Below are 15,240 nucleotides of genomic sequence, written 5' to 3'. Positions count from 1 at the left end.
AGTGTTTCACAGATTCACCACTCTCTGGCTGAAGAAATTCCTCCTCATCTCAGTTTTAAAGGATCGTCCCTATAGCCTGACGTTGCCTCTGGTTCTAGTTTTTCCTACTAGTGGAAACATCCTCTCTACATCCGCTCTATCCAGGCCTCGCAGTGGTGCTATGAATACAAATATCTGTTTCATAGTGGATTAACTACTTGAAGGAAATATTAGTTTTCATATGGAATTAAGTACTTGAAAGTGTTTATATGTATTGAATGGACTTTTATCCATAGAATCGATAGAGTCTCCACAGTTCAGAAGGAGGCCATTTGGCCCATCGCGTCTGCACCGACAACAATCCCACCCCAGGTCCTATCTCCACAAATTTACCCCGCTAATCCCTCTAACCTACACATTCCCTGACACTAAGGGGTAATTTAGCATGGCCAATCAACCTAACCTGCACATCTTTGGACTGTAGGAGGAAACCGGAGCATCCGGAGGAAACCTACGCAGACACGGGGTGAATGTGCAAACTCCACACAGACAGTGACCCAAGCCTGGAATCGAACTCAGGCCCCTGGAACTGTGAGGCAGCAGTGCTAACCACTGTGCCGCCCTAGCCTACTGCACCTGGTATTCTCAGGCGGTCTCCCATCCAAGTACTAACCAGGCCTGAGTCTGTTTAGCTTCCAAGATCAGATGAGATTGGGTGTTTTCAGACTATCAATGAGAGAATTTTGTTTTTCAAATACAGTGAAGTCTGTAATAGATACTTAGAACTTTATTTTATTTAATCTCACCATGCCGCCGAAGGTCTGCCCATGGTGGATGCAATAGGAGTTAGCATGTAGGGTGTAAGGGCAAGGGGTAATAAGTGGGGTTGGGTTGACTTAAGTTGGTATGGAGTTTGAGGCACCATGGATAGATAGGGAAACATAGATTGGCATGAAGGGTTTAAGGGGCCATGGGGTGGATGAGAAGCATGAGTTGGCATGAATGGACATGAATGGAGTGCGTGGGGTGTGTGAGAGCTTGAGAGCTTCTTTACTTTTACTGCTTTTTCCACAAATGGCATAAAGCCCCAAAGTACAGAGGCAAACCTTTAGCCAGCCTGCCTTGGCACCTGGCAGGCCCGGTGACTATCTCCACACTCTTCCCCGGGGAAACAAACTTGGCTCCAGTTAGTAAATACGACTACTCGGAGCACTTTCTCCAGAGTTGAGTTTGCAAGTAGGGTATTTCCCCAACTCTCTGCTAATGATTTGGAAACAAAATTCCATCCCTTTCTCTTTGCAAACAGAACTGCCAGGACTTCCTGAACTGAAGGTGAAAAGTTGTGAAATATGCCAAAAATGATTCCAGCCATGGACCAGAACTTAATCTAATGACACAGCAAAGATAAGCAATCTCTGCATGGGTGTTCATCTGATTCCAACAAATATGCTGTGCCACTACACTATCTGAACTATCCATGCTTCAACTAGAATTTTGTTGGGTGAACTAATATATTTTGGATGGTATGAACTGCAAATAAATACATTTCTCACTTGTCCACAATACCGAAGTGTGCAGTCTTTTGGAATCTCCTTGACTGAAATTCAATGTGCAAAGTTGAGTTCATAGAATCATAGAATCATAGAAACCCTACAACACAGAAAGAGGCGATTCGGCCCATCGAGTCTGCACCGACCACAATCCCACCCAGGCCCTACCCCCATATCCCTACATATTTACCCACTAATCCCTCTAACCTACGCATCTCAGGACACTAAGGGCAATTTTAGCATGGCCAATCAACCTAACCCGCACATCTTTGGACATCTGAATCCTAAAAGACTTCATGGATTTTTACTATTCAATATTCTAGTTATTCACAGAAAGATAGACACTCATAAGGCATTTTAATACAACTTGCAACTGTATTTCATCTGTGCTGAATAACACTTGGCATAGCGATATACTTAAACCTCCAAACTCTTGAAGTTTCACTCACCAGCAGAGGTCCCAGGTGACTTTGGTTGTGGCTGCAAATCAATTCCCAAATTGCTGGGATGGATTTATTAAATAATTGAGTCACGGCGTCTCTCCTTAATGAGGGCACTTCAACGCATTTTTCTTGTCGGGAAGAAGAAAAAGTAAAGCAAACCATGCCAATCTCACAGCAGATCAGAGGCATGGATGGGCCAGAGCAAAATTGCAAAATGCCTCATAGCCTCAATTACTTTTCATTGCAAAGTCCTGTGGCCTTCACCCCTCCTACCAACTCATGGCTGGCAAGAATTCTACTGCAACTACTGGGAGTGTAATTGTGCAGCCCAGGAACACTCTAGACCCGCCAACAGGACATTGGGGGTGGGATTAGATTAGATGAAAGGTTTACCCACATCCCTTACCTAATTAGGTTAGAGAAAAGGTCGGGATGGAGAAAGCAAGAGAAAATAAACAAGAGTGAAAGAGGCTAGAGATAAAAGGCAGACGAATTGTGGCCTAAATATGTAATTTTCATGTTTGCAAATTCATTTCTAACCAAACTTACAACCTAATTGGCTTCCTGCAGTCCATCAAACAGTTCCTTCAAACGTTGCAGATGTTCCAGCCAACTTTGACTGAATACTACTAAGCCATTAATACAAACAGCCCAATTGCTCAGTCCTTCAATCACTTCCTGAGTTTCTGAAATGTTACTGGTGCATTTTTCATACCAAAGGGCATTATTTTGCAGTGGTTTACACTATCCAACATCACAAAAGCTAACATCTCTTTTGGCTTTCCGACAACGGTACTTGCCAGTATCCTTGCAACAAGTCAATTTTTTTGATAATCTTTTTTTTCTATCTGGGGTATTCACGACAAAGTTGACCTCGTTCGATCTCTTGTTGATCTGGTAAGGTCCACTAAACCTTGTCTTCAATGGTTTGCCCGACATTGACAGCAGTACTAACATCTTTTCCCCAGCCACAAAATTATGAGGCTTTGCCCTTTGATCTGCATTTGCCTTCATTACTTGTTAAGATATCTTTAAACATTATATTTCCACATAATCCAGGAGAGTAATTTCAGAGCATCGACTCACTAATTTCTCCTGAATTCATTTGAGTGATCCTTTTACTTCATGTCTATAAATTAACTGAAAAGGACTGAACCCTGTTGAATCATTAGGGGCATCCCTAAGAGCAAGCATCAAGAACGGAATCCCTCATTCCCAATCATATGGACAGTCTTGACTATATCCTTTTAACATAGTTTTTAAAGTTTGATGCCACCTTTTGAATGGATCTTGTGATTCAGGGTGATATGCTGACAATCTAATTACTTTATTCCTATGCTGCTCATCATTCCTTTAAAAGGCTGTGACATTCTCTGGAACAAATTCAAACCCTGCAATAGGCAACTTCTCTACCACCCCAACAATCACCTCTATTGTTTTAAAATTGCTTTTTAAATTTGCTTCATGTAATGAAATAGACCTAACTCTTCCATGAATTCCACTAATACTCCTTCCTGCAATAACTCTTCTGCGTAGCAAATGGCACTATCCCATCAAATTAGTGACTGGCTAGCCAGTGTCCCTGAAAATCTTAACAGCTTTTCCTCTTCCCCTTTTCAGTAACCAAGGATATATTTCCTTGGCATATAAAATCATTAAACATTGCGGTCAGTTGCCCTTCAGAACTTGCTTGGGAAGGCTGTGAACAGATTCCCACCTTTCTGTCGGGCAATACAGCAGGATATAGATAGGCTGGAAAATTGGGCGGAGAGGTGGCAGATGGAGTTTAATCTGGATAAATGCGAAGTGATGCATTTTGGAAGAAATAATGTAGGGAGGAGTTATACAATAAATGGCAGAGTCATCAGGAGTATAGAATCACAGAGGGACCTAGGTGTGCAAGTCCACAAATCCTTGAAGGTGGCAACACAGGTGGAGAAGGTGGTGAAGAAGGCATATGGTATGCTTGCCTTTATAGGATGGGGTATAGAGTATAAAAGCTGGAGTCTGATGATGCAGCTGTATAGAACGCTGGTTAGGCCACATTTGGAGTACTGCGTCCAGTTCTGGTCGCCGCACTACCAGAAGGACGTGGAGGTGTTAGAGAGAGTGCAGAGAAGGTTTACCAGGATGTTGCCTGGTATGGAGGGTCTTAGCTATGAGGAGAGATTGGGTAAACTGGGCGTGTTCTCCCTGGAAAGACGGAGAATGAGGGGAGATCTAATAGAGGTGTACAAGATTATGAAGGGGATAGACAGGGTGAACGGTGGGAAGCTTTTTCCCAGATCAGAAGTGACGTTCACGAGGGGTCACGGGCTCAAGGTGAGAGGGGCAAAGTATAACTCAGATATTAGAGGGATGTTTTTTACACAGAGGGTGGTGGGGGCCTGGAATGCGCTGCCAAGTAGGGTGGTGGAGGCAGGCACGCTGACATCGTTTAAGACTTACCTGGATAGTCACATGAGCAGCCTGGGAATGGAGGGATACAAACGATTGGTCTAGTTGGACCAAGGAGCGGCACAGGCTTGGAGGGCCGAAGGGCCTGTTTCCTGTGCTGTACTGTTCTTTGTTCTTTGTTTCTGGTGACTACAGATTCTTCCTTTGCCAACTATACAAAGACTATTGGTCTGTCTTGCACCTTGGTCTCAGAGTCCAGTGCATTCTTACTTAGAGTTTTTCTTACTTCTTCTTTCTTCCTTTGTTCCAAGTTTCACATTAAACCATTCATACAGTTTAGCTTCTTTTCATCTCTAAAGCTCTCTCTCTCTATCACTTTACTCAATACATAACTTTTCTCTCTGAAATTCGAGTTCAAGTTTTTGCACTTCTGTCTCTTGCAATCTCCCCTCTTTTCCTGCTCTTCTTTCCCCAAGCAATTTTTTGTTTAAATTTCTACTTAATTAAATACTTTTCACTCTCTGTCACCTTTCTCTCTTATTCAAGTCTCCTCATTTCTCTTTCTTTTTCTTCCAATTCAAGTCTATTCAGTTCCATGTCTTTTTCAAGTTCAAGCTGCCTCTTTGAAACTGAAGTCTTACTACCTCTCAATGTTGTTACACATGAGTTTCAGGTGTCCCTTCCAACATTAAATGCAGGGTAAGTATTTTATCCACAGCAGCCTTACGGAATTCTGTTTTAATTCCCACCTGCACTTGATCTTCTATCACTCACAGCGGAGTCTTAGTCAAAGATTTCAAATAGGAACATAGGAATAGGATTAGGCCATTCATCCCATTGAGCCTGTACCACCATTTAATGAGATCATGGCCGATCTGTGGCCTAACTCCATATACCTGCCTTTGGCTCATGTCCTTTAATACCTTTACTTAACAAACATTTTTCTATCTCAGATTTAAAGATAGCAACTGATCTAGCATCAACTGCCATTTGTGGGAGAGAATTCCAAACCTCTATCAGCTTTTGTGTGTAAAAGTGCTTTCTAACATCTCTCCTGAATGGTCTGGCCCCAATTTTTAGACTATGTCCCCAAGTTCGAGAAACTCCAACCAGAGTTTATCTCTATCTACCATGTCTTTTCCTGTTAGTACCTTGAAGACTTCAGATTACCCCTTAATCTTCTAAATTCTACAGAAAACAGCCTAATTTATAAAATCTCTCATCATAATTATGCCGCACTCCCTCCAGGGCCAATATATTCTTCCTATGGTGTGGTGTCCAGATCTGCTCACAGTACTCCACGTGCTGTCTAACTCGGATTTTGTATAGCTGCAACATAACATAAATACTCCACAGTCACATTTATCACTCGCAGAAAGGTCTTAGTAATTGCCAAAGCCACTTTAAAATCCCACAACCCAAAATGCCAGAGTTCAGTATTTTCTTCATTCTCGTATTCTTTATATTCACAAACTCCAATTCGATCAAGGAATTTGAATGACCCACAAAGAGCCCCCAAGTTTGTTCTGATCACTGCAGATGTTATTTGCTGAGCAAGCCAAATCCCATCCAGAAACTTGTCTTACTGATCGTAACCTTTTTCTTTGTATTCTGAAAATGAGGAAAAGACTATTGATCCTAGAAGCATGGAATTCCAGTAGCACTTTTGGGATTTTAAAACTTTAAAGATTTATTAAAAAGAAAAGAAAATTTAAATACACATGAATAAAGTCACAAGTAAAAATATTCTTGCAAAACCTCCCCAAAAGAACCCACAAGTAAACAAACATTCAATCTCTCCACCACCGACGCTCAGTAGCAGCAGTGTGTATTATCTACAAGATGCACTGCAGCAATTCACCAAAGATCCTTAGACAGCACCTTCAGACTGATCACTTCCATCTAGAAGGGCAAGAGCAGCAGATACATGGGAGCACCACCACCTGCAAGGTCCCCTCCAAGCCACTCACAATCCTGACTTGGAAAGATATCACCGTTCCTTCCCAGTCGCTGGGTTAAAGTCCTGGAATTCCCTCCCCAATGGCATTGTGAGTTAAACCACAGCACATGGACTGCAGCAACTCAAGAAGGCAGCTCACCACCACCATCTCAGGGGCAACTAGGGATGGGCAATAAATGCTGGCCTTCCAGCGATGCCAGTGTCCCACAAATGAATAAAAAGAAACGCAACTTCTTAACAATACTCCTTTATAGATTTTTAACTCTAAAAATCCATTAATATTATCCAAGGTAAAATTGCTGTCAATGTAGTAAAGGTACACTACATAACTTCACAAAGTTACTTTCACTCTGCTGTGAAAATCCAAGAAAATTCAGAAATAAGACTACTTCCTGAAAACAAAGATGCTTCTACTTTTTAGATGGCTGCTTCAGATTTTGGGTCTCAGCACAGAGCTGTTCTTGATATATCTTCTCCACACAGCCAACAATGCTCAGCTCAACATCTTTCTTTAAATATCCTTTTCTCCTTTCATCATTGATGATATTGTCCTTAGCATTTCAGGTCAAATAAGCTGTAATCACATTGTACATGTCCATTGCACGCAGGCATGCTCAAACACACGTAGACACACACACGATGCACACACACATACACCCTCACAATGAAAAGATGCTTGTGCAGGAGTTCTATTAGATAGTTACAGGTTTTTTTTTTAACATTTGCATTTAAAAGGATCAGTGCTATTGCATGGCTGCTGAGACATGTGCATGGTGCTAAATGGGTACATAATGGGCATGAAGGGGGCCTGGGGTGGCATGGGGGATGTGACAGTTCATTGAGAGACAGCGGGGATGAGGGTTTAGAAGAGGCATGAGGGAACTGAGAAGGCATGAAAGTGGCATGGGGGATCTGAAGTGGCACTTAGAGGGCATGGTCTAGAATGGGGGGAACTGAGGATGCATGGAGAGGACATGGGAGTTGGGGTGATGGGTGAGTTTTGGGACACATAAAGATCATTGGGAGCTGTGTTGTTGTCTCTGAGAACTGAGCAGGGCCTTCTAACCAGCGTGCCTTGAAACCTGGCTCCATCATGGCTCGCAAACAGCACCGTGACCCTGATCACTTTGTGAAAAGGCGAAAACCTCAGGCAATGTTGGTCATGAGTCAGGTGAGCATTTTGAAAGTCAGAAAAGGGCCTGCCTCATGTTTTGTATTCCTGACATGAAAATCAAGCCCCAACCATGGACGAGGTTTCAATCCAAGTTTTCAAATATGCTAGCAAGTCCAGCATTGCCAGCTCGGTCAGTTCCCCAAGTGTGCAGATTCTAAGCTTTTAAAAGTGTGTGCTCTCTGTAGATTCCAGGATGCAAATTCTCAATTTATCAAATAGATAATTCCAATATTCAGAATGACTCACACAAAAATCATTCTTAGAAGTGTAAATCCCGAAAGCTACTATGCGACAAATCTAATAATTTGTTCATATTTCAAAACTGATTGAATTAGCAGGATACATTTGGTATGTTCTGCCAGAAATCAATGTAAATGCAAACAGCAGACCTTCAAATCACATTGAGTTACATTAAACAAAAGTTTATATTTGTTCTCAAGCATCTGGTGCAGCCTTTTCCTCTTAAGGTACTGACTATTCTTTCCTATGATCATTATTGGTCGTTACATACCTTTACAGTGTAGGGTATAAAATGTTTTGTTAGAGCTTCGGGTGAATGCATCCAAGTCTTATCTGAAACGAAAATAAATGATACAGCAATGTAGGTAATAAGGCACTCGCATGCAATACAGCTGTTCAATTAAAATAAAAAATGTTAGCATATTTGAAAATTTATAAATTGAGCATAAACTGAGAATTATGAATATTTAGACATGATAACAGGTGTTCCTCTAATTCAGGATTATAGGTTACCTCTTCAACACTGAAAAAAATTCATGTTTTAGACAGATTTACTAACTCAAAAACATTGCAAGTCTAGATAGATGTTACAACCACTATTTTGTTGCCAAGAGCTTGGGTGGTTGAATATCGGAGCAGATGAAACAATGTTTATTTATAAGTTATGACTGCTGTAATAGCCACAGAATCGGCACGGGCGAGGGTTCGACAACGGAAATGTCCGTTAACCTCGGGCGCAAATTTCCGGTCTCGCCCAAGCGAGGTCGTAAAATCCCGCCCACAGTGAAGGAGTCTTAACAATCTCACAACTGGAAGAAAAGGAGCCTGAGGCAACATAACCTTGTAGCCTGAGGCAACATAACCTTGTTTTTCCCTGTGGGGCTCAGGGTACACACCTCTTGGCCTCACTGAGGAAGATTTTTCTTAAGCTTACCTTATAATGTTTTGCGGGCCTTCAAACACTTATTTCATAGAGTGAACACCACAAACAGGAACTGGCTAAAATAGTCTGATTATTGCCTCTGTCCAGGGCAGGTTCGGGAGGAGAAAAGTGCCCTGACCTCCATGTCTTGTGTCTGCAGTGAGAATCCACTCTATAGTGCTTGATCCTAATGACTGCAGGTCAAACTATTCCATTCCACTCTTGATGATCAGCAGTGATGGTGATCTGAGTCGTGGCAACTTTATGTCACCGGGCCATCGCTTTTAATTGAGTCTTTCTGCACTTGGACTTTGAAGTGTTAACTTCAGTTACACTCTACCTTTAGGAGGGGAAAATAGTTCTGTTTGTAGCAGCACTTTATGCAATAATTTTATACGAGGTAAACTTATAGGTTAATAAAAAAAATAAAGATTATTGGTTACGTTGACTATGTTTTAATCTGATTGGCATTTTGGACGTTTGAAATTATTCCACATTTAAAGCAAATTTTCCTCAAGATTACTCTGATGGGATGTTAACTTACGAAATTGAAACTGTAAATGAGTTTATAATTTTGCTGCATAACAGAGGATATTTTTTCCCTTCCTGCTCTGTAACATTAAAGCAAAGGCAATTGATTGCAATAATCAGCCTTAAAGTACCCACATCTGATATGCTTTTCATCATTTTTTAATGCAGAGTATATAATGTGTTGATCTAATGTGCAGTAGAATCCTAAGGACACAGGTACAGATTTCAGCAAAATAACAATCTCGCAGAGTCACTGTCTCACAAGTGGCAGAGAGCCCTTGTAGAGGACAGTGTGCTTGACCCGATACTAGGGGCCAGATTTTCATCTTGGAGCAGGAAACCCGGAGGCTGGATTAATCCCACAGCCACACTCTGCTTGGAAATGTGATTTTCCAGCGTCTGTGGCCTTAATTGGCCTGGAGATGATTTTGCCACTGGGCAGGAGCAGGATGATGCTGGAACAGTCACGTTAAAAGGTCCCCTTCCATTTGCAGCTCTTTTCATGGAATCACCGGAGAGTTTGAGCTGTATCAGAAAGGCCAGGCAATCTACAGAAATGTAAAGCTTCTGATCGATTTAACCTCTGACCTATGCCCGTATCCAGCTTATCCTCCCCATCTATTATCTACTTTATCAGTAGAACCCAGAAGCCCTGTTATAACATTTGGAAGCCCTTGAATAGCCCATACAATTTCCCTAGTAAACAGACTCTTTAAACCATTTGTGTAAATAGTCAAGCATTTATAAAACAATTAGGCAGTTGGCTGTAGCCAGAAGCCCATAAAACTCCAAGTCAGCAAACTGACTTCAGAACTAGTATCTCAGCAGATTACTGAGAAGGAAACACATAAGCAATAGAGAAGATTAAACAGTTCCACAATTTTACCATACTAGGCTAACCTTTCAACAATGCGAAATGTTTTCAGCCTCATTAATCCATTCTTAATATATGAAAAGACTTTTCCACATTTATGATGTTGATTCCTTGACAGCTTGCCTGTTAGCAGAAGTAACAAGCGAACAAGCATATGTTTCAATGGGCAGTATTACAAGTGGGTGAGGAGTCGTCAAATTGCTCCCCTATTTTCTCTCTCTTCATTTAACCATAACAGGTTTTTTTTTGGAAAATGATATATTTGCGAGTTCAGTGAATGTTTAACGGTCTGTATATTGTGATCATAAAATAAGAAATCGGACAAGTTTTTTGAGTTTAACAAAGAGAGATGTTAGTTTTATTATACTTAAACTGACCTAAGTAAAATAATAAGATATTACAACTTTCACACTCAAAACTCGCTCATGCATATCAATAGATTGCAGAGTGGAAAGGATAGACTCGCCAACTTAAGAGCCAGAGAAATAAAAATGATGTAAATCTGTCTTTTCGTGAATCTGCTGGCTTCAGGCTGAATTTGGGGTCCCTTGACTTTCTTTTGGCGGTCCTGATGCTAGCGGGCCCAGAGATTTCAGTCCTGGGCCAGCTGGTGATATTTAAAATATATGGTAATGCCGATTTAAATAATTTATGCAGCTCCATGCCAATTTCTGGCGCAGAGTTGACAGCACTGGAATTCTGGGAGCTGGAGATACGCAGAGGCCATGCCACCCAGGGGAGCCCATGAAACAGCCTCCTCTCGAGTCTCCCAGCGCACTGTACTACAAAAGCCGCGCAGTGAGCTGGGAGAATTACCCCCCAAGGAGTCTAGAAAAGGATATAGATAGGCTAAGTGAATGGGTAACTATTTGGCAGGTGGAATATAATATGGGAAAATGCAAATTTGTCCACTTCGGCAGGAAAAATAAAAAAACAGTATGTTATTTAAATGGAGCGAGATTGCAGAAATCTGTGGTATAGAGACATGCTCCAGTACATGAATCACAAGATGTTAGTATGCAGATACTGTAACTGATTAAAAGGACAAATTGAATGTTGTCTTTTACTGCAAAGGGAATGGAATGCAATAGTAAACTCTTTTTGCTACAATTGTACAGGGAATTGATGAGAACACATCTGGAGAACTGTACATAATTTTGGTCTCCTAACTTAAGAAAAGATTTAATTGCATTGGAAGCGATTCAGAGAAAGTTCACTTGACTGATTCTTGGGATGAAAGGATTATTTTAGGAGGAAATAATGGACAAATTGGGCCCGTATCCATTGGAGTTTAAAAGAATGAGAGGTAAGCTTACTGAAACATTTAAGATCCCAAGGGGATATGACAGAGTGGACACTGAGAGGATGTTTCCTCTAATATGAGGGGCTAGAACTATAAAAATAAAGGTTTCCATTTAAAATGGAGATTAGATTTTTTTTCTCTCAGAGGGCCGTTAGTCTACAGAATTCTCTTCCTCAGCACTGGAAGCTGGCTTATTGAATATTTTTAGGACTGAAATAGATTTTTTACTGACAAGGGCATAAATGATTAAAGGAGTAGACAGGAAAGTGTAGGAAAGGATCTGAACTATCCACTTCACAATTCATGATGTTGCTAAGCTTTGCACATCTACAAATTTTGGAATTGTGCCCTGTACGCCAAGGTCTATATCATTAATATGCATCATTAATAAACATCAGGAAGAGCAACAGTCCCAATACTGACCCCCGGGAAACTCCACTACAAACCTTCCTCCAAGCCATAAAACATCTATTAATCACCACTCGATTTTCTGCCACTCAACCAATTTTGCATCCATGTTGCTACTGTCCCTTTTATTCCATGAGTTATAGCTTTGCTCACAAGTCTGTTGTTCAATAGTGTGCTAAGTATCTTTTGGACGTCCATGTACAGCACATGAACAGCACCTCCGTTATCCTGTTGGCAGTTTACATCCCACCTCAGGCTGGACGAAATATATACCACTATGAATAGCCTTGAGACGAAACATCCCGAGGCCTTGTTCATCGTGGCCGGGGATTTCAATCAGGCCAAGCTCAAGAGCGTACTACCAAGTTACTACCAACACGTCTCCTGTTCCACCAGAGATCCTAGACCACTACTAAACAAATATCAAACATGCCTACCACTCAATCGCCCACCCACACTTTGGAAAATCAGACCACAAGGCTGTGCTCCTGCTCCCGGCTGACAAGCAAAAACTGAAGCGGGAGAATCCATCAAAAAGAGTCGTGCAATGTTGGTCTGAGGAATCGGATGATCTCCTACAGGGCTGCTTGGAGTCAGTGGACTGGTGAGTATTTAAAAACTCTGCGACCAACCTGAACGAGTACGCCACTACGATAACTGACTTCATCAGTAAGTATGAAGAAGACTGTGTACCAAAGAAGTAAATCCGTGTGTTCCCCAACCGGAAACCATGGATGAACAGGGATATCCACTGCTTGCTGAAGTCCAGGTCTGAGGCGTTCAAGTCAGATGACACTGACCTATACAAGAAAGCCAGCTACGATCGAAGGTGATCCATCCAAGATGCCAAAAGACAGTACCACTCAAGTTAGAGTGCCAGGCTAGCCACGCCAACTCCCGCTGACTATGGCAAGGTCTGCAAGATGTAATAGTCTACAAGATGAAGGCATGCAAAATCGCCGGCTCCAACACTCTCCTCCCTGATTAGCTCAATGCATTCTACACCCGTTTTGAGCAAGAGGTCAGCGAGAGCATGCCCTCCACCCTGGAAGCCCTGAATGAACCTGTATCTGAGGTCACCATTGCAGATGTCAGAGCAGCTTTCTTGAAGGTCAACCCACGGAAAGCGACTGGCCCGGATGGGACACCCTGACGAGCACTCAGATCCTGTGCGGATCAGCTGGCGGGGGTATTCACAGACATCTTCAACATCTTTTTACAACAATCTGAGGTCCCTATCTGCTTCAAGATGACGACCATCATCCCGGTGACGAAGAAAAACCAAGCAGCCTTAATGGCTATCAGCCGGTGGCTCTGACATCCATCATTATGAAGTGCTTCGAAAGGCTAGTCATTGGCACGAATCAATTTCAGCTTCCCGGACTACCTGGATCCACTACAGTTTGCCTACCGCCGCAACAGGTCCACAGCAGACGACATCGCCCTGGCCCTTCACTCAACCCTGGCACACCTAGACAGCAATGACACCTATGTCAGACTCCTATTTATTGACTACAGTTCAGCCTTCAACACAATTATTCCCACGCAACTCATAGAACCATAGAAAATTACAGCTCAGAAACAGGCCTTTTGGCCCTTCTTGTCTGTGCCGAACCATTTTATGCCTAGTCCCACTGACCTGCACTTGGACCATATCCCTCCACACCCCTCTCATCCATGAACCCGTCCAAGTTTTTCTTAAATGTTAAAAGTGACCCCGCATTTACCACTTTATCCGGCAGCTCATTCCACACTCCCACCACTCTCTGCGTGAAGAAGCCCCCCCTCCAAACTCCGCAGCCTGGGCCTCGGCACCTCCCTCTGTGACTGGATCCTGAACTTCCTAACTCTCAGACCCACAATCAGTAAGGATAGGCAACAACACCTCCTCCATGATCATCCTCAACACCGGTGCCCCACAAAGCTATGTTCTCAGCCCCTACTATACTCCTTATACACCTATGACTGTGTGGCCACATTCCCCTCCAATTTGATTTTCAAGTTTGTTGATGGTACCATCGTAGTGGGTCGGATCTCAAACAATGACGAGACAGAGTACAGGAATGAGGTAGAGAATCTGGTGAACTGGTGCAGCAACAATAATCTCTCCCTCAATGTCAACAAAACGAAGGAGATTGTCATCAATTTCAGGAGGCGTAAAGGAGAACATGCCCCTGTCTATATCAACGGGGACGAAGTAGAAAGGGTCGAGAGCTTCAGGTTAGCTTCAGGTTTTTAAGTGTCCAGATCACCAACAACCTGTCCTGGTCCCCCCACGCTGACACTATAGTTAAGAAAGCCCACCAATGCCTCTACTTTCTCAGAAGACTAAGGAAATTTGGCATGTCAGCTACGACTCTCACCAGCTTTTGCAGATGCACCATAGAAAGCATTCTTTCTGGTTGTATCACAGCATGGTATGGCTCCTGTTCTGCCCAAGATCGCAAGGAACTACAAAAGGTCGTGAATGTAGCCCAATCCATCACGCAAACCAGCCTCCCATCCATTAGCTCTGTCTACACTTCCCGCTGCCTCGGCAAAGCAGCCAGCATAATTAAGGACCCCACGCACCCTGGACATTCTCTCTTCCACCTTCTTCCGTTGCGAAAAAGATACAAAAGTCTGAGGTCACGTACCAACCGACTCAAGAACAGTTTCTTTCCGGCTGCTGTCAGACTTTTGAATGGACTTACCTTGCATTAAGTTGATCTTTCTCTACACCCTAGCTATGACTGTAACACTACATTATGCACACTCTCATTTCCTTCTCTATGAACAGTATGCTTTGTGCACAAAAAACAATAGTTTTCACTTCATGTTAATACATGTGACAATAATATATCAAATCAAATCAAAAGCATTATCCTCAACAACCCCTTTTGTTACTTCAACAAAAATATTACAGTGAGTTAGGTTAAACATGACTTTCCCTTAACAAATCTCTGCTGGCTTTTCTTCGTTAACCTGCATTTGTCAAGTGTGTATTAGTTTTACCTTGAGTTAGTGCTTCTAGAAACTTCTCCACTGGCCTTTGAGATGAGGACCACAAGGTCATGTTGTTGTTACAGTTGCCCAGAGTGCTGCAAATGGCAATTGACCCATTTCTAGGCTGGACTGCCATGCCTGGAAGGGCAGTAGATCAGTGTGCCGTGTGCAGTGGGTAGATCATCATGTTGCTTAGTGTCCAACATTGATTTTGCACCCAACATGATGCTTTGGATCTCACAGATTGTGTTAGTGTCCTCTCTTAATGAGATGGCCCTGGGGGAGATGGATGAAGGTGACCAAGCACGAACAAAAGCCTTAAAAGTCAACATGCTTCTCCACCAGGCCACACACATGTGGTTTACCCAGCAGAGAGTCAAAGGTGTATCCATATCCAGTCCTGTTATTCAGACGAACATGTGAATTAGGAGCAGGGGTAAGCCACCCTCCCCCTCAAGCCTGCTCCACCGTTCA

The 15,240-nt window shown here is 42.6% G+C and overlaps 1 protein-coding gene and 1 pseudogene across 3 annotated transcripts in view; both read right to left on the bottom strand.

The window, feature by feature from the left end:
* gulp1b (GULP PTB domain containing engulfment adaptor 1b) overlaps window positions 1-15,240 on the bottom strand; it is a 297,575-nt gene that overhangs the window by 157,468 nt on the left and 124,867 nt on the right. For all 3 annotated transcript variants that reach the window (XM_078228542.1, XM_078228545.1, XM_078228544.1), the window contains exon 3: window positions 8,015-8,076. In XM_078228542.1, coding sequence (XP_078084668.1) covers window positions 8,015-8,076 — 62 coding nt within the window. The remainder of the gene's footprint in view (window positions 1-8,014; window positions 8,077-15,240) is intronic.
* LOC144504208 (5S ribosomal RNA) lies at window positions 604-717 on the bottom strand (annotated as a pseudogene).

This window comes from Mustelus asterias, chromosome 14, assembly GCF_964213995.1.
Source record: "Mustelus asterias chromosome 14, sMusAst1.hap1.1, whole genome shotgun sequence".
In the NCBI taxonomy this organism is placed as follows: Eukaryota; Metazoa; Chordata; class Chondrichthyes; order Carcharhiniformes; family Triakidae; genus Mustelus; species Mustelus asterias.
The sequence above is the reverse complement of the archived record's forward strand: the minus strand, read 5'-3'. Positions and strand labels throughout refer to the sequence as shown.